General features: G+C 39.1%; 1 protein-coding gene across 1 annotated transcript in view; it reads left to right on the top strand.

The window, feature by feature from the left end:
• The window catches only part of SLC38A6 (solute carrier family 38 member 6), a 47,144-nt gene that overhangs the window by 3,760 nt on the left and 15,602 nt on the right, over positions 1-27,782 (top strand). Inside the window, exons 4-8 of the mRNA XM_054067865.1 lie at positions 2,897-2,949; positions 5,918-5,957; positions 18,951-19,029; positions 24,162-24,244; positions 24,714-24,772. Coding sequence (XP_053923840.1) covers positions 2,897-2,949; positions 5,918-5,957; positions 18,951-19,029; positions 24,162-24,244; positions 24,714-24,772 — 314 coding nt within the window. The remainder of the gene's footprint in view (positions 1-2,896; positions 2,950-5,917; positions 5,958-18,950; positions 19,030-24,161; positions 24,245-24,713; positions 24,773-27,782) is intronic.

The raw sequence follows: 27,782 nt of genomic DNA, 5'->3' as shown, positions 1-27,782 counted from the left end.
AAGGCATACTACTGAAATGACAGGGTGAAGTATTTCTGTTGTCTGGAACTAGCACTTTACAGTTAATAATTAGTTATCACATAATTTTGACAGTCAATATCAGCACCAGAACTATGTCTAGATAAGTTTGCAGGATTTACAGCCTTCTGTGTTTTGATTTTTTACATTTTCTTTTAAATAAGATTTCTCTCCAGATTACATTTACTATAATTTCTGTAAACTACTAAAGTAATTTAAATAGCATTCTGAGTTTTTCCTTGGAAAGTTGCCTTTAAAAAGTGAGAAATATGACCTGTTGAGCCTTGACAAAATAAAATCTGTGTACATGTTTGCTTCCAAAGTAGCTAATTGAACATTTGTCTTTATAAAACCTCTGTGCATTTGTGAGCATGGTTATAGTGTTAAGCTTAATCCATGGCAAGGAAGTGGAAGTAAATTTTAGTAGTTTTATATTAAAGTATGAGCTAGAAAAATTAAACGGTGGAGAAGAAAAACCTTTGAAAGTGTTTGTAAAGAATTCATTCAGGTGTTCACATCATGAAAGTAATCCTAGGAAAGAGCTGACCTATAAAATACCTTCTGAAAAGGAAGCTTTAATTTTAATTCCATTTTAAACAAAGACCAGGATTTATTAAGCACAGATATTTTAGTTATAGTCTAAAAATAAAGAAGCGTCTTTGATTTTTTTTTTAATTCAGTTGGTCTTGACTTTGACAAAATCAAATGATTTGTGTAGCTCAAAAGGCCTAACAAAAAAAAAGAAACATTGCTAAATGTCCAGTGTTGGAATTGGGTGAGTTAGATCCGTGTTTTCTCTTGATGTTAATTCAGTGCAACCTGTGTTGTTTGGGAGTCTGTCCTGGCAAAGGCTGAGTTTGCTCTATAAAGCAGAGGAGTTGGGAATTTAAGTGGGATATACTTTGTAGTTATGTGTTTTCTTTTCCTTTTCATTTTGTGAGTTATTCATGAGTATTCCTCCTACTACGCTTGCCAATTTCACTTTGCGTTTAAATGGATAATTTCCATTTAGTGTTGATAACAGAAGAGAAAAGAAGCCAATCAGGCAGAACTTGTTTATCTTTGTATAAATTGTGCATAATATTTTTTCCATGTATTCTTGAAATTACAGAAGTAATGTGATTAAGTGTTTGGGCTTCTCAGTGTTCACAGCACTAAATGGATTACAGAAACAGAGTTCCTATAGAAAATATTCTAAGGTTTCATATTGCTGTTTTGGAATTGTGTGGAAAATTTTGTTCTCTTCGTTCATAGCTCTTCATACGTGTTTGCTGTGTATTTTCACCACATGGGAACAAATAACTCTCTCCTAAATATGTTTCACATTTTGATGCCATTGGAGATGGCCTTCTGAAATGCTATTTTTTTTTTTTCTTGTGACCAACAACTTTGTAAATAGAAATCTGAGAAAAATGTAGGGTAAAATCTAATAAGACATACTTCTTGTTTAATTATATCTGTATATAATTCGTGTCAGTGTAACAGCAGATGTTAGAGATTAGTCCAGGTTTATGCTGAGAGCTGACTCTGACTCATTCCATTTTGTCGTTTCATTTATTTTGTCATAGCATATTGGTGTCAGTAATGGAGCAGAATGTGAAACATTGCCTTTGAGAAAATGAAATGAGAAAATTAATGAAGGATATTTTTATTTAGTTGGGTTTTTTTTAGTTTTGTTTTTTCCTATTTTGTTTTATTTTTCCCTGGGAGCCTCGATCTGATTGCGTGGAGAAGTTTAGTGAAATAAAAACGCCTGGGGTTGGGCCGTTGGCAGCCTGAGCCTCCAGTTCCCATCGTCTGATCCCTGGGAACCGCCTGTCTCTCCCACGTCTCGCTTCATTTACTTCAGTGGGGCTTCACTCAGGTGTGAAGATCTGTCCCCAGCAGCTCAGGTTGCAGGGCTGGGCCCTAAATTAAACTGTGACAGGAGCAGAGGCGGTAGGCTACCGAGCAGAACCAAAGAAGGGAAAGCAAGTGTTACAATAATAAAATTATGTGGGTTTGAGATTAATTTTACATTTTGAGGCATTCCCCACTGCAGACCATGTTATATGTTAAGAAAGCAAGCGGTATTGCATAGAGAACTTTCATCTCTTTGATAGCGCTGGAGTTACACGAAACAAAATACAGAGCAGCCATGAAAGATACTATTACGGCTTCCTTCTGTCTGAGAAGGGATTGCTTTGAGTTCCCAGCAATACTAGGAGCGAGCTTCAGCTAAAACTCAACAAAAGCGTACAGGAAACCACAGGGTATTTTGATGTGATTGTGTAAGTCATGTGCAGGTAAAGGCAGGATCTTTGCTTTGGTTTTGCTTTGGTGTGTTTTCTATTCTTTAATAATAGATTTCAACTAAGGAAGGTGTTTACCTTCAGCTCTTTTGAAGATAAATAGTGCTGAGTTTCTAAAAGGTGTCAAGCTGGTGATATTTATATATTTGTTAAAAGATGAAAATGGATCCTCTGCTATTGTCTTCATTTAAAAAAAAGGTGTACCCTTTAAGAATTAGAGATAAGCCATTCCCGTATTTTAATTGTTGAGGCTAATTTCAGAATTCTTCAATTCTGTAGTATCACTTGCAAAAATCTCTGGGAGAAGGCAATTTGCCATTAATGTAGTATTACTGATTTTTAAGTATTGCTATTTTTAATATTAAATTAAGTTTCTGGAAACCTTCTGAATGGTTGAGTGTATAGCTGTGCTTTGTAGCGGGAGTACAGATGTATACAGAAGCTATTTCATAAACAAAAAGTACTATAAATATTCTTTCAAGTCTCTCCTGAATTATGTTAATTTAAAAAGGAAGCAAAGGCAAAGCTAGGGCTTTCAAGTGATTTTGAAGTCAGAAATATTTTAGCTGTTTTTTCCTTACTGACAGCTGTCACTTCTTATGAAGACCTTGGCCTGTTTGCGTTTGGATCAGCTGGAAAGGTGAGTGTTTATTTTCACCTGTGTATATTCCCTCAAGCTTCTGATATACAACTGTTCTTTTCATAGTAAAGAAATGTAAATGAAATATGTAGTCGAGTTACTGATATGCTGGTATACTGAAAAATCCATTACATACTGAAGCTTTTTGCTAGGTTTTAGTTAGTGCATTTGTGGAAGCCCAAACTTTATTTAACTGTAAAGTAGACGTTCCTTAAATGCCAGATTTTGTGCTACTTTCTTGTTAGTGGGTTCATTTTTTAGTTGTGTGTACAATATTTGCTCAGTGGCACAGGTTTGTTACAGTCCCATCCTGCCTCTGCTGTAAACTGTTAAGAGAGAGGTTTATTGTTAGTGTTTTAGCATTTAATAGGGACTAAGATAAGCGTTTGCCTTCCATGTTGTTTCTGCCATAGGAACATGTAAGAGTACGTTTAATGCATGTTAATTTTTTTTCTCCGTTTAAAAAAGCTCTTTGGATTAATATTTCTCACTTGTTATTTTATCTCACAATTAAAAACAACCCCCAAAATCTAATGAAACATCATGAAACTAACCATTTGTGGTGTAAGAGTAATCAACGTGTAAGCCATGCCTTTTTAGTTGTATGTACTGGCTCTGTTTTTCCTGATAGACAATGCTGTCCAGTAATACTGGATCCACAGGAATTACTGCTCGTGAATAATGTGCCTTTAGTATTCTGACTTCTGTGTTTCAGTTGACTGCAGATTTTACCACACAGAAATACAATTTTAATGGTTTACTGAAACAAGGTAAACTATTTTTTAAAATTAGTTCTCCTTAACAGAACAGAGTCCAATTTCTTATGTTTTGATGTAATTGAGAATTAAATCTGAGCTATTAGGTGTTTGTAAGACTTACGTTAGCGTTAATGAGCGGATCTGAGTGTAGTCAATGAGGGTCAATATTTATCGATCAAGGTTAAGATGTAATCAACCTCAAGAGATAATGAACCTTGATGTTAGCGAGGTATGAAATAAAATTAGTTTTTATAGGAGCTGTTCTGTGCATGTTAACCACAAGCCATTAGGGGCAGAAGTCATAGAAATGTAGAGCTTAAGGAGATACTTAAATGTGATTTAGTCTGCCTGTGCTCTGAAGCAGGGCTAAACATACGTAAACTGTTCTCAGTGGATGTTTGTCTAATCTGTTATTTAGAAGCTTAAATAAAGGAGTTTTCACAGCTTTGCTATGTAGTCAACATCAGTAATTCTCCCTAATACACTTCTTCATAATTTCCAGACTAAAGAATCTGTGCTGAAAATCATCTGATCTTTCATTTACAGTGTGCTTAGAAAGCACTGGACTATTTCTGGCTTGTGAAGCTGTTGTTTTGCTTAAATAATTAATCAAAGTTCACCAAGCTTTCCTGATGAACTGGTGTTTTCTGGAACACTTATCTCTCTCTCTTGAAGTATCTTTGATATTTATACACCTTTCTTAAATCTTGCATGCAAAAGGGGACACAGTAACCTGGCTGAGAACTTGACAGGGTCAATACATGTTATTACTAACTTTATTTTAGGTAGAGCATGGCTGGTACTACGTCCTAAAACAGGACTTACTGTTTCTGTGGGTGCTTCATACTACTGAATGTGTAATCTTGGACTGTTTTCTCTGTAATCTAGTAACTCTAAGTCATGTATTTGAGGTCTCCTTCCTGAATGCATTACTTTTAATTGATCTTGTTGAGTTTTAGGCTTTTCCAGTTTACCACAACCATTCTGAGTTCTAATCCTGTCCCTGAACCCTCCTTACCTCAGCTGGACATGGGCAGCTTTTTTCCTTTTTCTTTAAAGCAGTGCTTACTCTTCCCTTCCCGAGTCATTTGCTGATGCTTCTGCAGGACCGTGCTTGGATAGGCATCTCAGGTTGACAGTAAACAACTGGTCCCTGCTCTTGAAGCACAGCAGTTATTCAACCTTATGGTGATTTCCTGACAAAAATATTTTTCTGAGATTTGTGTGAATGGAGATTTCCTGCTGTTGGAAGTTGCTGATTCTCCCTTTCCAAAGGCATGAAGTATTTCTTTCCATCTATGGCAAATTCCGAGATACTATACTGTTTTTTCTTTCTTGTTTTTTTTTTTCCTATTTTTTTTTCTTCTCCTGCTGAATTTTGAACTGACTTTGAATTTGTTTAAAATCTCATATGATTTTCTAGCTGATAATTGAAAAAAAAAAAAGGCAACTCTGCTTTCAGTTTTTATTCAAACGTACAAATTTGTTTTTCTTCTCAAGTTTTTCCAAGTTGACTTAGTGGTACCACTTGTGCAGGAAGGTCTTGCTACTTCAAGAAGAGCAGTGGGTGAAAAGGAAAAACAGGTGATTGTACTGTTTTAGAACTGAACTGCAAAGAAAGCACTGGGAAAACTTTAGACACTTTTAGGGTTTTTTCAGTTGAAAGGAAATTGTTTGGATTCAGACAAATATTTTAATGGCCTGTGATCGTTTCTGTTTCCATATCAGTCCAGTATGAATAATCACAAATGCTAAAAAAAGTCTGTCTGTTTTACAGGTTCAAAACAATAATGACAATCATGACAGTTAAAAATATTTAGGTTTTTGGAGTGAGGAAGAATCTCTGCACTCTGATTGTCTTTTCAGAGGTGAATGATTGTTTTTATTTCACCTGATGTCAGTTAGAATGCACTTATGTGTTTTTGGTCATTTAAAAACCTCATGTTCTGCAGAAGAGGCTTCACGCTATAACTTCTCACGTTTTGTCATCTCAGAATGAAAATGTGATTTTTTTCTTTTATATTCATTTTAGATTGCATTGGTTTTCATACATTAAACTCTTCACTAAAAAGAAGATGCCTTTCTTTTCAGTACTTGTTATGGCTTCTACATCTGGTCGGTTTAAGATAATACATGTGTGTTTTATGACTGCTGTGGACATATGATTTCAGTTATCTTTAATCTTTCTAAAGAAATCATTTTTTTTATAGGTTCTTGTTGCATCTACAATAATTATCCAGAATATTGGAGGTAAGAAACTTCATATGCTCAATATTAACTGAGTGGAGTGTAACTTCTACAGTCTAAAAAGCTCCACAAACACCAAAGGCAATGGTTAAATCAAAGCGTTCTTAAGAGACTGGTTAAAAGGACAGGAAAGGTAAAAAAAAGTCTTATGTTATCATGCTAAGTGGGAGTGCCGTAGTCATGGGGAAGATGGGGGATTAAGAGGGTTGGATTGTGTGCCTGGTGCTGCATCACAGGACCTGGAACACATCCGTTGTAGATGCATTGCTCCTTGGAAGGGGCTGAGGGAGCTTAATCTCGTGTCCGCTGTTTTGTACATTTGCACCTGGTAGCTACATTTTATCACATCATGTGTTTTGGTTTTTGCTGTTGGAATTTACGTATGCATTTTAGTGATTTGTGTAACAACTGACTGTTTACTTAGCCATGAAATTTCATATGTTCTTTATTAATTGTAGCAGATTTTTTTTTGTTAGCTCAGTACCTTGTTTTTTGGGGCAAGGGGTCTTTAGTTTTCTGACTTTTATCGTGTGTGCTGATAATCTGTTGTCATACACTGGTCTGTCCAGTTATATTTTCTTATTTTGTCTTCCTTGGTGCATGATGTAATAAAGTAACACTGGCTGTCTTTGCATTAAAACAATCACCTAAGTGTAAATTCTTCACTTGAGTACGTTCACATATTCGACAACTTTTAAGTAGTAGTGTCCTTAGGAATCAATTTTCTGAAAGTAGGCAATGTTTAACAGAACAATGTTAAGGTTTTTTGGCTGTAAATAGTTACTTTCTTTGAGATGAGGGAATTATCTAAAAGCTCCCTCTTCTTAGTCCCCAACCCCCAAGAAGATACACATGCTTACATACATTGATAGAAGGAAACGGCATCCCAGCGCTGCTGTTCTTTCCTTCAGGATTACTCGTTGAATCCAGACAATTCAGTGGTTGCTGGGTTTTGTCATTATGTTGAGACCTAGAACTGGACCAAATAACTGCTTTTATGATAAAATTGGGATCTTCTCTTATACAAAAAGCTGCAATAATAATAACTACTTAACTGAAATGGCTGTAAAACCGCAAGCATTAATTTCAGGCAAGAGTGAACACATTTAATTCCAAGATTAATTATTATTTATTCATACAGGTTTTGGAGGATGTTCTGTAGCAATGAACAAAACTTCTAATTTCCTTTCCCATTTGAGTGCACCTTTAAATAAACAGTAGTGGAGAAGGAGGGATACGCAGTACAGGTTCTGGAGACTCTGGGATTGTGTGCAAGATTCTGTGGTCAAAGGAAATATGACTCTCATTTCTTCCTCATACCAGTTCATAACCTTCTCTGTGTCATTTTTAATAAAACTCAGCTCAGTAACTTTGGAGCCCTAAACTAATGCATGCTGGATATTACCAAGTTACTTATTCCATCTTCTGCAGCGGCCTTCTCTGCAAATGAGTTGGGTTTGGTTTGCCAATCAGTGCTTTTCCGTTTGACTAGAAAAAAGTAGGGGTTTGAAAGTTGAAACTCCTCTTCTGAATATTTTTAGTGGCCTCATTTTAATGTAAGCTTTCAAAATTCTGTTCTTGTCCTTCTGGTACCTGGGGCAGTATCTTTCCTTGAGATAGTCTGTACATCCAGTACTTTTGCTTGCAAAGATCACTTGGTTTCAAATGCACTGAAAAAAGAAAGCTGTCTGTCCTTCTCTGAATCATTTAGTAGCGCCTAAATACACCCGTCTGTGAGGAATGGTGGTCTGTGGAAACATGGGTTGTATGTTGGACCTCCTTGGCACCTTCTCCCATACAGAAGACGCATTGTGGTGTCATTGCAAGGAGCCAAGACAGCTTCTGTTTAGTACTTAGATATCTGTTTGGGACCAAAACTCCCAGATGTGGTCTTTCTCTCCTTAACAGCTGCCTCTGGCAGAGTTCTGTGATGCTGCAGTCCAAGTCAGCAGAGCTGTGCTGTGTCAGGAGTTGTCTTTGGAGAAGACTATACTGCATTGCAACAGGCTCCTAAGAATACAAAAAGGAGGAATGAAGAGTTCTCTTCACCTTTTGTAGAGCCTCGACTCTTGATGAAATGTATGGAAAGAAAGGAATTTTTCTTGTCTTTCTGGTCCTTCTGCAGATTTTGTGCAGGAATGGTGAAACTGTGGAGTGTAGTTTATCCTGAATGGGAACCATCCTGGAATTAAGCATAAAACTTGAGCTCTGTTCTTAGTGCACTTTGATAGTTGTTTCGCTCTTTGTTTTCCTGTCTGTTTGAAGGACCCAGCAACACTGTGCCTGCTGGGCAGGCATCCAGACTCTATCAACGTCTTTAATTTCAGAGTAAGGCTAAAAATAAAATAGTTTTTTGTTCCCACTGCCATCGTCAGACCTGGATACATTGCATCATTCCATATCTTATTTCAAATATGATTGGAGAGTGTGAGATAATGAATGATGGTTTGTGATTAACATAAGCAACTTTACTAGGGTTATTGTCACTGTCTGCGTCTGGTCTGGGCTTTTGTAAAGTTTGTTCTGATCACTTCTAAAAATAATTTAAGTGCAGGAGTGGTTTACATTGATTTGTGGCAGAGAGAGCTTATTAGTAATCATTTTAATAGAGTTATGCCTTCCAGTTTGTCATCTTCACTTTTTTAAAAGGGAAGCTTGCGGTGCAGATTTGAATTTGACATCATAATTGTATACCCTTACAGATTTGTGCAGATAAGGGAGTGGATTCTTCTCCTAGCAGGATACCCTCTCCAAAAAAGAAAGATTTTTATACAGCTACAGGAAAGCGCTGTTTGGTCAAATTTGGAATTTAAGAGGTTAAAAAAGTAAATATTTCAAATAGGTTGCTTGGAATTTTAACACGTATCTCTAACATGAGTGCTCAGCTTTCCTGCAGACTTGTAATCATCTTCTGGAACACTTTGCCTTATGTTAATCCAAAGAACACAGATCAAATACCAAAATCCATTTAAGTAGCAAGGATTAACTAAAGATGCATCAGGATAATGCATGAACTTTGCAATATCGAAATGCAAGTTAAGGTCATCTTAAATGCAGTCACTTAGGGACGTCGTGGAGCATATACAAATTCTTACCATAGAGTGATTGAACTTGGAGGACATTTGCTTAGCTTTCCTTGTATTGATGTATGCTTATTCTTGCATGTAGGTATTTGTTAACAAAGTGAAACCAAAGGACTCAATGGGATGGCCAGAGCTGCTTATTTTTATATTACTCTCTTTGTCAGAATTTTGGCCCAGTCCTGCAGCCTCTTAATCTACATTAACTAGAGATGGGTTACACAGGAACTGCCTCCTTCTTGAAAGAGCTACTTAGTCCGCAACCCCACGTACACACTGGATGTCAGAAAGATTCTCAGATTCACAGAATCACAGAATGGTTTGGGTCAGAAGGGACATTAAAGCCCATCCAGTTCCATGAGCAGGGACACCTCCCACTGGGTCTGGTTGCTCAAAGCCCCATCCAACCTGGCCTTAAACACCTCCAGGGATGGGGAAGCCACAACTTCTCTGGGCAACCTCCTCCAGTGCTTACCAGTTTACCCTCACTGGTAAACATTTCTTCCTAATATCTGATCTAAATCTCCCCTCTTTCAGCTTAAAGCCATTCCCCTTCATCCTGTTCTTGCACTCTCTGATAAAGAGCTCCTCCCCATCTTGCCTGTAGCCCCTTTAAGTACTGGAAGGCTGCTCTGAGGTCTCCCTGGAGACCTTCTCTCCTCCAGGATGAACAAACCCAACTCTCTCAGCCTGTCTTTATGTGGGAGGTGCTCCAGCCCTTGGATCATATTTGTAGCCCTTTTCTGGACCCATTCCAACAGTTCCATATCCTTCAGTGGCCCTCCTCCCTGTTAGCAGGCTGTTACTTTGTCCATCCATTCCTCTCTCTCTTTCCTCTTACCCAGAGTCTCTTAAGTGGAGCGATAGTCCCAATGTCTCTCTCTTGCCTGCCAGGCAGGGTTAGATCTTGAAGGATTTCAGATTTTGCTATGTGCTCTCCAGAATCAGCATGGGATCTTGGGGAAGCTGCATGCCTGGAGGTGTAGAAGGAGTGAGGAGGCTGCTCTGGAGAATGCTAAGCTACATGGCTCTGCTGGCTTTTTATGTAATCCTTCCCAGGAGCGACTGGAGTTGGATGCAATTCCTGCTATTGTTTTAATAGCCTTACGCTTCTAGGAAGTGATGGATGAGGCGCAGGGGGTCAGCGTCACACAGCCTTTCTCCCTCTTCTGCCAGGGAAGTCCTGCAAGCTTCCTAGATGCTTTCCGAAGGAGGGGAGGAAGACAGGAATGTCTCCTCCTGGAATTATCCCCTCTGCAGATGTGACTGAAAAGGAGGACAATCCACAGCCGTATGTCCGAGAGAAACCTGGTGGGAATCTCAGAGCATGTGTAATGGAGTTAGAGGAGGAATTATTTCAGTAAGGCTGGTGGAAAAACGGAGACAAACTCAATAAAGCATTGCACAAGAGCAGCTCTCAGTCTGCTGCCAACACCAACAAATACTCAGCGTTGAGATCTAGCAGGAAACGCGTGGGGAAGTTTTACAGTGCGCTTCTCTGGGCTGTGGGCTGGTATCAGCTGGAGGTCACGGCTGCAGGGAGACACGGCCAGCCTGGAGGGGCTGGTAGCCTGGATATGTGGGAACACAAGCAGGAACTGCTGAGAACACGAGTTTAAGGGCTTAGAATTTGCCAGCAGCAGGGTTCAGCACAGCAGCAGACAGTGTGTTGCAGCCGTGTTGCACAGGGGTCTGCACAAGGGGCTCTTCCAGCAGGCTTCATTTTTCCCAGCTCCTTTGGATGTGATGTGCAGGGAATTTCTCGTAATGGGGGTCAGTACGAGTAACCAGACAGTCTTGGCTTTTGCCTGAGTGATCCTTGCTGTTCCTCTTTCAGAACCAACCTTCCAGAGAGCTGGAAACTCACTTTCGCAGAGCACAGTTTGCTTTCCAGTGTAAATGCGGTTTAATTGAACACAGTTTCTGTAACTGGTGCCTGTGGGGTTTGTTTCAGCATCCTGCAATTAACATGTCCTCAAAGGCACATGCTTTTCCTCTTTGTAAGAGCAAGTAATGAGGAAAAAAGCTTGTGCCGTATCCCTGGAGCACCTTTATCCTTGGGTTTGCCTGAATGCCATAGGTAATAAATAGAGGTTTGGGAAGTTCTGAGAGCAGCCCTGCAGAGAAGGTCTTAGGGGTGGTGATTGGTGAGAAGCTCGACATGAGCCGGCAACGTGCACTCGCAGAAGCCCAATGGTGTCCTGGGCTGTGTCAAAAGCAGCGTGGCCAGCAGGGCGAGGGAGGGGATTCTGCCCCTCTGTTCCTCTCTTGTGAGACCTCATCTGGAGTACTGTGTTCAGTTCTGGAATCTTCAACATAAGAAGAAGATGGAGCTGTTGGAACGGATCCAGAGGAGGCTACAAAGATGATCAGAGGGCTGGAGAACCTCTGCTATGAAGACAGGTTGAGAGAGTCGGCTTGTTCAGCCTGGAGAAGACAAGGCTCAGAGGAGACCTTATAGTGACCTTCCAGTACTTGAAGGGGCTAAAAGAAAGCTGGAGAGGGACTGTTTACAAAGGCTTGTAGTGATAGGGTGAGGGGGAATGGGTATAAACTGGAGAGGGGCAGATTTAGACTAGACATAAGGAGGAATTTCTTCACCATGAGAGTGGTGAGGCACTGGCACAGGTTGCCCAGGGAAGCTGTGGCTGCCCCATCCCTGGAGGTGCTCAAGGCCAGGTTGGATGGGGCCTGGGGCAGCCTGAGCCAGTGGGATGTCCCTGCCCACGGCAGGGGGGTTGGAACTGGATGATCCTTAAGGTCCCTTCCATCCCTAACTATTCTATGATTAGTTCTGATGGGAGACTCCTTCTTCAGCTTGGTTTTATAGCCCGTGAATACACTCAGCGTTGCGGACAGTGCCCAGACCCCCCGCTCTGGATGCCCCCCCCCCACTAAACACGCCTTTACACGGCGGTGGGTACGTGCTATTTCCCAGCTCCTCCGGGTATTTGGCTGGACGAAGCGGAGCCGGAGCGGCTGCCCCCGCGCGCCCCCTGCCGGCCGCCCCGCCCCCTGCAGCCCCCGGGCCACAGAGACCCTTGGGCTTGGGGAGTCACTGGGGTTCTCTCTGTGTATTAAAGACACAACCCCCTCGCGACAACTTCTCTTACCAAGTTAATTAAGCTTTTTCTTTTTTTTTTTTCCTTTTGCAATTCATAGATTCACAATGGTTTGGTTGGAAAAGACCTTAAAGACCATCCAGTTCCATCTCCCCTGCCATGGGCAGGGACACCTCCCACGGGATCAGGTTATTCAAAGCCTCATCAGACTTGGTCTTGAATGCCTCCAGGGAGGCAACATCCACAGCTTCCCGGGGCAACCTGTGCCAGTGCCTCACCACCCTCAGCATGAAGAATTTATTCTTATGTCTCATCTAAATCTTACCCCCTCCAGTTTAAACTGTTCCCCCTTGTCCTATCACTCCATGGGTAAGAAGTCCCTCCCCAGCTTTCTAGTAGCCCCTCACATAGTGGAAGGTCACTATAACGTCTCCCTGGATCCTTCTCCAGGCTGAACAACCCCAACTCTCTCAGCCTGTTAATTCACCTACTCCCTCCAAATTAGTCCATTCTGAGATTTATTTTTTAAAAGGATTTACAGTTCTTTTTTTCTCAAATTTAAATGGAGCAAATAAAAAGTAGTATGACCAGCTGGTTCGGAGGGGGGATTATCTCCCTCTACTCTGCTCTCATGAGACCCAACCTGGAGCCCTCAGGAGGGAATGACATGGATCTGTTAGAGCCAGTCCAGAGGACTTGGAACATGATCCAAGGCCTGGAACAACTCGCATACACAGGCATGCTGAGAGAATTGGGGTTGTTCACCCTGGAGAAGAGAAGGCTCCAGGGAGATATTAGAACAGCCTTCCAGTACTGAAAGGGGCTACAGAAAAGCTGGGGAGAGGCTCTTTATCAGGGAGTGCAGGGACAGGACCAAGGGGAATGGTTTTCAGCTGAAAGGGGGGAAGATTTAGATGAGACATTAGAAGAACTTCTTCACAATGAGAGTGGTGAGGCACTGGCACAGGTTGCTCAGGGAATCTGTGGCTGCCCCATTCCTGGAGATATTCAAGGCCAGGATGGATGAGGCTTCGAGCAATCAGATCCAGTGGCAGGTGTCCCTGCCTATGGCAGTGGATTGGAACTGGATGGGCTTTAAGGTCCCTTCTGACCCAAACCATTCTGTGATTCTATGAAATACGTTTTTAGAATGTGGAGGTGGATGGGAGTATCATTCTTTTTGTAATCGGTTTACAGTACTCTACGAACATTGGTTTGCACCTTTTTTTTTTTATTTATTATCTTAATCGAAGAATAAAATGCAGTGTATTACGTGCTGAGACCTGCGTTCTCAATACCTTGAGAAACTACTGAGCTTCCTTTAGGGAGGGAAAATCTAACTCTGTTTTCAAACAGACTTGAATGTTTGTTTTCATAGTGCCTTTTGCTTTTGACCTAAGAACCTAATTATCCTTCCTGATTCAAGGTGAGGATTTCCAGTGCAGAGCTGCCTTAATTAAGGGCAGGTTTGTCAGCTTCTGTACTGAGTGAACGATTGATCACCCATGCTCTTGTATTTTTGCATTGCAGTGGATGGCTGTTGGAAAGTTTGATGCTGTAAAGGATATTTTGCCTGCTTTAAATAAAAAAAGATGCAACAGAAATCACAGCGTGCAGCTACAGTTCAGGATGGGATCTGTGATGAGCTATGTAGAAAACATTTCGGCTTCGTTAGCATAACCATATAAAAACAATTAAACTAATGATGTTTTACCAAAATAGATCTGCTGCCCCTGTGTTCCCTGTGGAATAAGAAGGACTTTTTTTTTTTTTTAAGTTGGTCTTATATAAGTTCCAGAGTACTCCAGATAAAAGCTAAATTTAGAAGGAAGAGGAAGCAGGGGAGTAGAAATTCATCAGGATGAGTGGCCATAACATGAAGAGGTTGACAGCCTATTTCTGTTCTCAGAACTTCTCCATATGAACAAGTGTTACATCTCCTTTCAGACATCCCAGTCTACATCTGTATTTAGAAACAAATAAATGATTCCAACATAGATTTTTTTTCAGTTTTTGAGCTTCCACTAAGAGGAAATATTAAAAACAATACATCAAGTAATTAGGAGATTTCTTAAAATGGAATATGTGTGGGAGTCATTACAAAGTGAAAACAAAAGAGCATGCTCTTGAGGCTGTATGATGCGAGGGCTAAAATAGCCGATGGTTTTCAGTGACATCCATGCATCGTTCCTCATGTTTCTACAGTGTGAATTACAAGGAGCTCAGTGCAGTACTGAAGTCCCTCCTATCTTGCTTTTCCATTCAAATTTTTTGACAAGAAGAACATGAGTTTGTGCAGAAGTTTCACTTTCTTTCTTGACATCCTTCCCGGCTTTCCTTTTTAACTTTGTCACATTGTTTGGAGTAGGACAGATTCAATTTTAAACAGCCTCCATGCCAGCAAAGGGAGACACGAGCCGAAAGGGGTTTCTCGCATGCAGTTGCCGTGAAAGATGCAGCTCGGTTGGACTGGAGTGTGCAGCAACTGGTAGTGTTTATTCTGCTGTTACTGTCTTTCAGCTTCTAATCTTTACGGTGTTGTGGGAGAAATAGGGAACTGAACTCTTTAGAGGATGAGAGTTACAAGCGTTTTCATTTATCTTAATTATTGATAGGTGTTTGTGAGGAATCTCTATTTTATTTGGCATTCCCCTGGACTTGTCCCGACTCCCAGATCGGCACCCCTCTTTCTTGACATAGGCGTTGAAGAGTCAGTGTGGCTGTGTTGACACAGTCTGTTTTTTCCCCAGCCCCGTTTTCTCCTGTGTGAGGTCTGGAGGGCAGCTTGGTTCTGTTTTTACACAGTGCTTAATAACGTAAGACATCTTTATAGCACTCTAATATGATCAGCTACAGCAGTAGACTAGGAAAAACTAAGCAGAAGAGTTAGATTCAGTCCCTTCAATTAAATTATTTGAAGGGATTTATCACTAGCCATTTTCTAAGGAAGGAATAAGTTATATGTTTACATGTAAGTTGAATCTACATATTCTCTAGCTTCATTGCTGTGAACTTCAGCATTTGATCTTTTTTGGGTAGGATAATAAGGAAATGTTACACTTCCTTTTCTGGTAACCAAAAAGCCACTCACATATTTGATTTTAAGACTGGGCTACCTCAGAAGAGTATTTTGGGTGACTATTTAAGAAAACCACAACTTTGGCTTCCCGTTTCTCTAGCACCTCATGTTTTTTCAGGGAGGGGCTCACATGCACGGTGTTAAACAATATTGTAGCGCAGCAAGGACATTCTGAATAATGTATGCATGGTGTATGTATTTGTAGAGTGTCGTATCTCATGGTGGCACTGCAGGCTATAATAATGAAAGGGTAAAGCAAGCACCCTATTTTGTATTTTACTAACATGTTTTTTTCCTTAGCTAACACTAAGTTTTCAACATGTGGCAAACTGCTGCCTGTTTTAAGAATGTAATTTCTTGCTGTTGTCAAGACAGTGGTAAGCCCGTTGAATAATAAAGTAGTAATACAATTTTGATTTCTACTGAATACTGTATTATGGTATTTCTCTGACAAGACCTACAGTGAAGTTCAAACCTGCTTGGTTTTCCGTCAAGTAGCTCCTGGTGTACAATAAAAATGATTTTGAAATAATATTATATATGCAAATTCAGGGCATGAAAATTTGAAGTGACGATGCGGAGGTCACTCACGTAGTTGTAGCTCAACACTTGTTGCATCTGCATATTGCTAAAGCCTCAATTGCATCATTGTGCACTCTCCGCTCTGCAGGAAATCTGTATCATTTGGTGCTACAGGGAGATGTCTCGTGTCCAAAGAGAAGGTGACACAAAGAAAACAACATTCTTTTTTAGTTTAGGGGATCAGACTGGGTTGCAATAGTGCTAAGTTCTACTCTCTGTGTGCACACGAGGGGGGAGGAGAACTCTAAAGGGAATGTTGCTTCTGACATTTGCCAGGTTGTTTTGAATGCTTCAGATCTAAAGATGAAGCTGTGTTCATTGTAATTTTTGTTTCTGATAAAAGATGCTGCAAAATTTAACACTGGTATGATTTTCACAGTGACAGAGGAAGTCAATGTTTCAAAAGGGGAATAAATCAAAGCACGAGGTATGCTTTTGTTGTGTTCACTTGTGTCACAGTTCAGCCTTGTGACTGTGTAATCTCTTCCTTCCGTTACACATCAGGGCTGCTACGGACAGCTGACATTTAATTTTTACAATAGTACTTGACGTGGCTTCGGTCGTCGTGGGTGTCGGGGGGTTCAATAAAATGTCTTATTTGGAGCAAAGGACACAGGACTTTTTGTTTGTCGTTCTGTATGCACTTTATTCCTCCTTGAGGTAATTTTTTCAAGCTGCTGTGCCCTTTTGAAGGTGCTGTTTTGGTTTCAGCTTTAAAAAACAAACAATGTTCTTTGCTCACTTTGTAGGGTGTTAAAGCAGTAGTTAGTGTCTCTAACTTCCTTCATGCTGAGTAAAGCTGCAAGAAGCAGTTGCTCGTGAGGAGAATTACGACGTTTGTAAGTGAAGCAAAAGCAGGATTTGACTGTTTAAACTATCTTTAGCTTGAGTGTCCTGCTCAGGTTTATGTGAGATTCATTGTCTTATCTAAGCAGCAGGATATAAATAAAATTATTTATTTTCTTCGTCTTCTGGAACAAACCAGAGAATATAAACTAGGGAAAAAAAAATCCTACTGTGTGAGGTTGTTTCCCGTATGCCCAGAGAAAGGAAGAAAGATGCAATGCAAATGTTTAGCGTGCACAAGTTTCTTGGTGCAGGATTGGTTTCCCAGCTTGGGAGTGGAATTCAGTGAAATAGGACTCCTCTTCTAAAAACAAAGAGTAAGCACACAACAAAGGATAAGTGATCAAATGATTAGCCAGAGGCTAATAGGAATGCAAGGCAAGAGTGACAGATTGTGTATTAGGAGGAAAACTGATCTGGAAATTAATTTGAAGCTTTCTGCAGCTGAGACTGCAAAAGAACTAACTTTGAAATCTTTCTGAAGAACATAAATTTATGAAAATTCTGACTTGCTTGTGTATGAAGTGTTGTGTAATCTAAGGAAGAAGGCTAATGGATAAATGAAGTTGAATTATAATTTAGAGGAGTTTCCTCCGTCCTCAATTTTTGAAAAATCTGTTCTTGCTCAGAGTGAAATATGTGTCTGCCTGTAGCTTAGTGCGAGAAACTGTGTTAGTTTACTTACAAATTCTGGTGATTTAGAAATATACATGCTGCAGGGATCTCTGTAGTTGAATCTACAGTCTGTTGTGGGGAAATAAAGTAAAATCAGGACAGCAGATAAATAGGTTACCAGACACAATGAGCAGCGACGTGTCAACAGGGAAATATACATGAATATTGGAAAAAACAGAGCTTTTAATTATGAAGAAGTGAATATTTCCTTATTTAGTGACCTACCAAATGGTTTTAATTTAACCTTGCGGTAGGTAGATGTCACTTTGTATTTATAGAATTGGCTTTCTTTATAGAGACCAGATTCTCTCTTCAAAATTTAACGTTAACTGTAGTACAGCAGTGACTGAGTCCACACGGTTTCTAAGGTTCAGAACATTTCTTTAAAGCAAACAAACTTATTAAAAAATGGAATTTTGCTGGTTTAACCTTTTAAAAATTTATGTTCTAATGGTAAAGCATTAATTTACGGTTCGACTTGATGATCTCAAAAGTCTTTTCCAACTAAACGATTCTGTGATTCTATAAACAAACCAAGGTAAAATTCTAAAGAATTCATAAATACAGAACAGTAAAATTTGAATGCAACAGATGGTTTTTTGTCAAGGTTTAAATGTAACTAAACTTTTGTCTGCACATTGCTAAAATTACTTGCTGCTGAAGAATGGAAGTTGGTTTCATACAGGCTTTGATATTTGTTGGAGCTGTTTGTAAAGCTTGATTTTCTAGTAATTTTCTGCTATTTTTTGATCGATATAAATAATTGCTGCCTATGTAAAAGAAAAAAAGTGGCATGGACAGCATGTGAAGGCATCAGATTAGTGTAAGTTGTAATTTAAAAACCACCTCTTATTTATACCTTTGATTGTTTTATGTAGTAAAGGAGAAAAGTGGTACAATGAAGTAGCTTTTGGATTTATGTGTATGCATCCTGGCTTTCTTCTGAGTAGAATTATAAATACTTCATTTCAAGTTAACGCTCCCATAGGAGTAGCTAGCAATTTCTCTCCTGGTTCACAGTTCCTGTATAGTTTTGCACTTTGTGTTGTTTTTGTCATGGTGTTCTTGGTGGTAGGTTTAGCATAAGAAGATCTGTCACTGACAAACCTCTTATCTCCAAGGGCCAAACTGTCCAATATATAAAGAACCTTTGAGGTTCTGTTCTTGTTTTTAAATTTGTTGTGTATTTATTTAGTACAACAGCAATCAAGCAACAATAAAAAGGGAGTCTATTAAAAAAACCCTATTTTATCAATAGAAACAAATCTTTTTATTTACTCATCATTAACAGTATCTTTTAAAGTGTAAAGAGGAAGGAGAAGTGCTGCAACATTGTAGTCTGGCCTCTAGGTCCGTGTTCCCAGGTAAAAGGTCAACCCTGTATTTTATATTGTTTGGCCTTTTAGCCCTTTATATGATGTTTTCCTTGTTTCAAGACTCACATTAGAACAGTCTCTTTGGAGGCGTTAGCTGACATCAGTACAATACTTGGGTGTTTGCAGCTACTTTTAAATGGAGAAGATGAGAGAATAAATTCTGATTCTGGTGCCGTGGTGTCTAAATATGTAGCTGAGTTGTTTCAATCGTTAACTGCTCACATTAAGCGACACTAGTTGTTACAACCAGAGAAATCGGTATTCCACTACTAAATCTCTTCTGCTTCTGTTTGCAGCTATGTCATCTTACCTTTTAATTGTTAAATCTGAACTTCCTGGGGCTGTTGCGGGATTCCTGAGTGGAGATGTGAGTGGGTAAGGAAAAATGCTTCAAATGTTCTGGATTTGTCTTGAAAGAGAAAGTGGTTAAGGATTGCTGAAGATCACATTCCTCTGATCTCACGTGCTAAAAAAATCAGCTATTTACAGGAATTCTTGGAATATGAAATGTGTTTGGCATGTGCAAGCGTTCTGCAGCGCACACACACATAGAGCGTGATTTGTTCCTCATAGCCATTTCCCATCATATAACCTTAGTAGCAAAACTCCATCTACAGAAATACCCCTTCTGTAAAAATTTAAAAGGGGAAGAGGGACGGGACAGGAGGGAGAGGAGGACAGACATTTAAACTGCTGTCATGTTATCACTTCACGTATTTCAAAACCACAGTATAAGAAGCAGCAGACATTTAAATTTAATTATTTTGTTGCCTTGCTCCAGTAATTGGGTTTGTCTTGGGAAAAATGTCAGATTTCCAGACCTGGTTTATAATTCCTTAGCTTGGCTCCCTGTAAAGAAATCATTCTTTGCAGCTGAGTTATAAAACTGTGAGTAAGGAGTGTGTCCCTCAGATTTCTGTCAGAAGCATCTCAAGAAATCCATGCCTGTGCTAAGACAAACATTGTAGCTTCAGCACAGAAATACCCTGTTCGAGCTGTTCCAGTGCTGCTGTCATTCACAACAGAGTATCTTAGACTGGATTACGGCTGGTTTTCCAAACTCCTATTTTCAGATGTCTTGAGCTCTGCTTTCAAACGTGGTGAAATTGTCTCCAGGCTGTGTGATGCTCGTGTTATTCCCAAACATTGTGGGCGAATTTAAAGTTTGAAATGAATTTTTTTTTTTAAAAAGTACTTTAGTTCATTTGATATTTTGTCATTTATAACTTTTCCATTTTAGAACAAGCATTTTGAGAAATGGAGTGTGGTGGTAATCTTGCTTTCTGTCTCCTCTCCTCGCTCATGCAATGATATGTTTGTAATAAGGCGCTTTTTTTTTTTGTTTAAACTGTTATGTTTTTATATGTCTATGTCATTTTTAGACTGCTGACGTACCTCTTCCAACTGTGGCAGTCATCAGCTTTTCATTTGGGTGCTATTACCTTCTCCTTCAAGATTATACTTTTATCTCCACTCTTCATGCACAGCGTATCTGCTGTGTGTTCCAGTCTGCCTGCCCCCAAATTTAGCATCACTTACTGCTCTCTTTATGTCAGCTCTGTTTATGCAAAGTGACTTTTCCCTGCGAAGACAACACTTCTAAAACAACAGCTTATGAAAACTCATAGTAGGTAGAATCTGGAGGTTCTGTGTGTGTGTTTATTCTCCCTAAAGGACTCTTCTGTCTACAAACAGTGGCAGAAACAACTTCTTTATTAAGCTGCCTATTTGGTAACATTCCCACCAGCTTTTGCTATCTGTCAAGGGCCTAGCATCGATCTTCTGGATGTGAACACTGATGGACACGTAGACAGGTTACAGCAATTGAACTGGTTATTCCAGTTCCTTTGGGCCATGGTAGTTCTCAGTGTTGCCACCATCCGTACTTCCTCCTTAGTTGAAATGATGGTTTGAGACGGATGGTTTGAGTGAAGTTCAATTTTGCATTTCAAAAGAGCTGAAATTGTGCACAGGAACGCTAACTACAGCTGGAGTGGTAAGGTCATTGTCAGCCTGAATCTTATAGAATCGTAGAATCATTGAGGTTGGGAAAGATTTCCAAAATCGTGAAGTTCATCAACCATCAGCCCAACACCACCATGCCCACTAAGCCATGTCCCGAAGTGCCATGTCTACATGCTTTTTGAACACCTCCAGGAATGGTGACTCCACCACTGCCCTGGGCTGCCTGTTCTAATGCTTCACCACTCTTTCCGTAGAGAAATTTTTCCTAATATCCAGTCTAAACCTCGTCTGGTGCAACTTGAGGCCATTTTGTTTTGTCCTGTCGCTTGTTACTTGGGAGACTTGGGTCTTGTCCTGTTTCTGCCTCTGTTGCTGGGAGTTCCTCCATTGGCATATGGTTATTTGACTCCTCTCTTCTTTGAACAAGCAAATGTTTTAGATGCAGTACTCAAGCAGTATTCTAGGTGCATGCACATAGTTGACCTCCTCTGTATGCCTACATCTATATTTGATGTATTTTGCTATATTAATTGCCATGGTAGATCATAACCTTTCGTTTCTGTGAGTGTCTTTGCAGGTGTTAAGACTAGTCCTTAGCTTTTAGACTGTAGGAAATTGTTTAACAAAAATAGGTAATCAAATATCAAGCCTGAGTAGCAACGTTTTTGTGCAGAGGGCATAAATACTGACTAGTTTGATTAAACTTCTTTAACTGGACTTCTTGTTTCCAGATGTGGTTGCACAGCTGTTCTGGTTTTGTTAAGTCATTCTAGGATTTGATACGCTTTCATTTGGGTGCAGAGTTTATCTTTAACTGCAGTTAGAATGTATCAGAAGTGTCAGTTAAACTATCTGTGAAAAATACTTTATATGCGTATACTATCCCAAAGCGCGCTGCTGGGAAAGCCATTTAAAGGATGGTTTGTGATTTGAATTATTTTTATAGGTGAAGGTTAGCAGGTGTGCATGTGTTGGAAAGGCTCGGAGCTAGTGTGTAATACATCTTTGCGTCTTTATTAAAAGGCAAAAACATACAGTATGAACTCTTGTTAATTGCAAGTTGAGATGTTTCAGTCTTGTCTGCAACAAGAATTCCACATAGTTTCGATGACATGAACATAGCTTCAAATGAAGGTTGCGTTAAAAAGCTGTAATTTGTGAGCCCTCTGTTAACATTTAATGACCCTGTCAGGAGGATACGATTGATGCAATGAAGTTGTCTTGGTTGTGTGTTATATAATTGATATGGACTGAGGGTAGGATCCAAATTTAGAACATATGAATCTCTTGTCCTGTTGCATTCAGGAATGAAATTAAAGCGCTTTATACATGTTTGCTTTTAGTTAAAATATGGGGGTGAGAGGAGAACATCTGCATGCCAAAACATTTTCAGTAGAGTCAAGGATTTATATTTCATATTTCATACTTGGAACGCTTTTATCATATGGGATTAAATTTGCAGATCAAACTGATTTTAAAGGCAATATCAAAACATTTATTCTGCCTTTGGAAAATAAGTGTGTTTCTACAACAGTATTACAGAGAAAAATGGACAGGTTTTTTAATAACCAGTAAATGGTCCACCATTCATTTTTTTTTGAGCTCTTTTTTAATAAAAAAAAATCCAAAATTAAGCAGTTTACAAAATTAGTTTTTCTTCTTCGCATCACCTAATTGCATTTCTTCTCTCTTTTCTCCCTCCCCTAGAAATCTTTTTTTCATTTACTGTAAAGTAACCAAAATGGTTTTTTCTGTCCTGTGAGCTACAACTGTGGATTTGCTGCACACTTAGAATCAGGAGACTTAAAGAAGAGGTCCCACATGGACACAGAGTGCAGCATTCATTATACTTTTGCCTACTGCTAAGATACTCTTCTTCCTAATCCAAACATCTACACTAAAGAAAAAGAAGTACTTTCAAAATATGTGAAAGCTAAATGCCACGAACATGGAGAATCCTGCAGAAGGGAGCTGATCTTGGCAAAGCTGCTTTTTCTCTGCAGCAGCAGTAGCAGATCTAGGCTAGTAGTAGAGTTTTTATGAAGAATGATGTATTTTAAGTAATTTTTAATATAGACGTTGTTACTTAGATTCATAGAATCATTAGGTTGGAAAAGACCTTAGAGATCATCAGCTCCAACTGTACCTCTCTACTATTAAATCATGTCCCCAAGCACCTCATTTACCATCCTTAAAGGTTAAGGGGTGCTTAAGGGTTACTTTGATTGTGATACGGTGAAGATGTCCTCAACCCTGAAATTTTTCTGTTCATTTATACATCTTTTTCCAAATGAGTGACAGAAGTGATTGTCCCTAATGTGCGACAGTAATGTCTGTACATGGTAATTTTTCTTTAACACTGGTGTTACGCTGCTTTCCTTATGATAACTTGAGGTGCTGCCTGTTTATTAGGTGCTAACCATATCCTGGACTAAATAAACTGGAAGGTCAAAGGCCAAGGTGTTTATAGGTAGTAAAGTTGGAGGCTGATGTGCAAGATGTTTATCAGTACAGGATATCACTATTGCCAAGTTAGGGGGAGCCACCCTCAAGATGTTTCTGTTTCTTAACAACTTATCCGTCTGTGCTTTCCTTAGTTTGGAGATGAGATTTTGATACTTTAAATGCATTAAGAATTCATATGCCTCTACAATGCTTTTTTTTTTTTTAATATGTGTGGTTTTATGTATAAACAATTATAGCAGATTACATTGTCATAATTGCCATCCCTTTTGTCCTTGAATTTTTGGATGGATGTATGCAAAGTGTGAGTGATCGCTCTGTGCAAAGTTAAAGATAAGAAAGGTCTCTATTGCTGTTCTTTCTTATATCACCTCTGGACAGCAAACATAATTTCATGTTGACTGGAAATTGATTTACTTATTGTTTTCTTTTATTATTTGAACTCTGTTATGATAGGTGTAATGGAACTTGAGCAGAAGAGAAAGTTGATGTGTTTAGAAAACGTAGCTGAGTTTCCAAATAGGGAGGGTTGCTTAGCTTTCTGTTTCACACCTCTTGGAAATGGTGAGGAACTGAGGTCATGTAGGAGTAATAAACTGGAGGGGAAGCTCAGCAGTACGTGGGAATGAGTGTTGCTGTTCCTTCCAGTTGTGTAAATATATATAATCAAGATATATGTAGCCTAATGTATAAATACCCTACTGGAAATCTGTAGAGGATGAAATACCCTTGCCCTCTGCTCACTGCTTGGAATGAGGGCAGGGATTTGCATATTGTGCAGCTGAGAAATAACTTTAAACAAATCAGACCCCCGATCCATGCAGGCTTTTGCCTGTGGAACACTGCCTGCAATGTTGTTTCATTATGGGATGGTGCTCTGCATCCTTGGTACCTGGAAACTCATTTATATCACAATATAGAAACTAGAAATACAAATTCATGTAAACAGCATGTGAGACTGGAAATGATTTATTCTTCTTCTCCTAGTGGTTATTTTGTTTATGTTCACAATTTTAAAGTAGAATCTATATTTTAGGACTCTTGAGCTTTGTATCAATCATAAATAGATTTTTCAACAGGTCGTGGTACCTTGACGGGAGACTGCTGCTACTGATTATTTCAGTCTGCATTGTTTTTCCTCTTGCACTTCTTCCTAAAATTGGTGAGTAATTAAAGGAGAGAAGCAAATATTATTCTACTTTAGTAGAAATTACAATTGAAGGCTTTAAAACCTTAATGGGTTATTTATTTATTTTAACTGGCAGGGGGCTGGTGATGGTGGGAATTACTTAAGTTGTTGTATATGTTCTGCCTTCCAGCCCTGCCTAGTTAACCTATTACTTGGGTTGCAGTAGTATTTTGTCTGCAATACTAAAATAAAATCTTTACAGCAGAACATTAAAGAGCTGCATTTACTTACAGCATGCCATTAGTGGTAAGCCAGTTCTAATTCTGCCCTACAAAACTACATAAATGATCTGTGACAGGCAGTTGGAATGTTGTTATTCTGAGTCCTAAGCCCCAGATACCAAGCACTGTAATAGAAAACATGCCTAAAATATAAAGCTTTAGCTGTACATTAGGATCACTTTCCTTATAAATTCTCTTTTATTTTTACTGTTATTTTACAGGCTTTCTTGGCTACACAAGTAGTTTATCATTTTTCTTTATGGTGTACTTTGCTCTTGTGGTAAGTTAAATATCTGCTCGCAGCTTATCTATTTTTTTCTTATTGTTCAAATGTTTTCTTAAGCCTGTTTGGAAATGAATTGTCTTCCCTTCCCCCCTTAACTTCTTATGTGGCATTTAGAGTTTTCCTTAAGTTCAGTATATGCTTGCTTGGAGAGATTACATTTGTTTTGCTGAGGCATGGAAATGTAGATGAACTTTGAAGCATGAGAAAAGATTTAAAATAATTACATTTTGGACCGGTAAATGTAACAATATTTTGGTTTTGCTGACAGTGCAGTGAAGGGAGCTGGCACGAATACTTTTGTTTCCCTACTACTAATGGAATGGAATTCTGTTTTCTTAGCTTCTAACTGTTACTAACTGCAACTAGTGCAGAAGAAAATTTAATATACTCCAAATAAATTAAATTTACATGTATAATGGAGTGACAGAGTTCAAAAAAAGGCAAAGAAAACTAGAACTTCATTAAGACAGTTTACAAGATTCAGTAATACGTCAATGACCTTATTCTTCTTTCCTGCTGAAAGGAAAAGTTCTTTTCTCTGAGCCATATGGGTTTTTTTGACCTTGATGTTCACCCTCTCAAGGCCCCTGTGAGGTAGATGTTTCCAAATATCAAAAGTGAGACCTGCTAGGCAGATCTAAGAGGGAAAATGTGCCTTTAAATTGCACTGTTTTTCTTTTTACAGGGAAAAAGTATGTTAATGCACATGTGTAATATGTAGTACAAGCAAGCAACTCGCACTCTGTCATCTAGGTATAGAAACAAGAGTCTTATTGGGGAGCCTGGAAGAACGATCCCCCTCTCCCCTGTCATTCCGACTTGCATTGACTTGCATTTAATACCTATTTTACAAAGGGATAAACAGAGTTGAAGGCAAGTTGAACAAACATGCCATCCAGGAGACCAAGGCAATCCATTAGGAGCTAAACCATGTGATAAAACCAAACTTCAAAGCTGTCAAAACATCTCCCTAGGGTATCCCTGGAGAATTGCAGTGTTTGTAGGACCTCAGGAAGTATTCTTCTTAAGCTGAGCATTGAGGAGCAGCTACAGCCTCTCCAGAGCTAATGGAAATTCATCGGTGATATTTATAAATTACCTTAACTTTTGACCTCTCTCCTGAAATTTATCTTTAAAAACAAAACAAGAAGTGATAACTTTAATGCTGAAATAGGTCTGTGGCCGGAGCCAGTTGGGAGAGTTTTGAAACAAGTTCAGCTCCTGGATTTCCATGAAAAATGTAGTATAGAAAGGTGGTGTGATGGGCGGATGAATTTGATAACAATTTCAGGCTCAGAAAAGGTAAATGTGTAAGCAAGACTCGTGTGCACACTTATCAAGCTGGGATGATTCAGGATAGGGTTTAGTTTTGATTATCTGTATCAAAATCGGTAGAAAGTGCTAATGAGGAGTACATAGACTACTGGATTTCTTACGAAATGGTTAAATTTGTGTGCTTACTCTGTGTTGTTAAGTGACAAAGAAGAAGCCACAGTAAATCTAATTGAGTTCAAAAATTTTAAAAGCCGTTATGGGTATTTAAATAAAACTAAAACCCCTCACAGAAGATTTTCTCTGACTTTAGACGCTGAAACACAAAGGCTTGAACTGCGGTTTAGTTTTCATATCTAATTGTTTTGAAGTGAGTGATCTGTGCTGTTGAAATAGTGTTTTAGTTTGCACAATGTTAATTTCTCTATGGCAGATATGTTTTAATTTGTTCCAGAAGAAAACTGTGTTAGTCATATGGAAGTAATACAATTATATTTTGCATATACAATAATACTGTGTGTTTTCAAGTGCATACCATCTGTTCAGCTTTTTGCCAGCAAGCCGCAGCTTTAATACAGCCTGCAGAAATGATAGTTACAATAGACAGCATATGTCTTGGTCAGTGTGGTCTGGTGGGTGCACTGAGCAAAGGGCTAGAGACTGTTCTTTGTTTCGGGGCTCTGCTGTGGGGTTTGGGCAGGTCACGCACCTCCTCTCTGTGCTTCTTTTAGAGTCAAGACACTGGTTATAGCCCTCACTTGGGAAAAAGTGAAAACACCGAGATGAGCTGAACTGGGAGAAAAGCAAATCTATGGAGCTATTAATTCAAAGCCAGATTCTGTGAGGTCCTAAGCACTTTTGTTTCTGATTGTTGAATACTTCCCTCACTTGAATCCTAAGTGAAAAGGAGTTAAATGTGATCATTAAAGTTTTTTTCTTTTTATTGCTTCCCCTCTTGCTGTATTGAATATTAGTGAAGAGGAAACACAGACATTTCTCTTTTTTTTGTGGAGACAGCCCTATTGGTAGCTTGTTCAATGAAGGTATTAATGATTGCTGATGGTATTTTTGTAAATCTCTTGTTTATGTTTTCAGAAGAAAATGTGATGCAGATTGGGAACCTGCCATATGTAATGAGTGATGTTACGTGCAGAGGCCCCCTCTTTGCTGAGTGCTGTCAGTACTGCTGGAATAAAGGGATTCCTGTTTTCCCTCTGCAGGCTATGAAAGAGCAACATCACTGAGAATATTAGAATGTTTTGAGCCTCTAACATTATTTTTTAGCAATGTTTTTGGTGTGGGTTTAAGATGCCCTATTTCCACTAGAATCTCCCTTTAGGTTTTAGGGTTTTTTCCTTTAAAATGTTTATTATACTGAAAGACAACGTTTATATGAAATTGGCTTCAAGTTCCAAAGGAAGATTGTGCCATGCGCGCATGACTGCTCAGCTAACGGGATGTGCTGCCAACTTAAAAATCCCTTCCTGTTGGGGACCTCATTAGAAGTACAGAGTTGACTACAGTTGGAAACCTAAATAGATTTGAATAATTAAGCAGGTGGGCAAATATAATTACAGATTTTAAATGCACCTACTGCACTTTATTTTGTCACCTTTTATTTCCATTTCAATCTGATTCTTAATCTGTATTAATCTCATTGTAGAAAAATGCCCTTCAGTTTTTTAGGTTTGGCTTGTCCTTCTGCAGTGTTTCTATATGTCTTTGCTCTGTG

This window comes from Cuculus canorus, chromosome 5, assembly GCF_017976375.1.
Source record: "Cuculus canorus isolate bCucCan1 chromosome 5, bCucCan1.pri, whole genome shotgun sequence".
NCBI lineage: Eukaryota > Metazoa > Chordata > Aves > Cuculiformes > Cuculidae > Cuculus > Cuculus canorus.
This window is presented reverse-complemented; position numbering and strand designations above follow the sequence as displayed.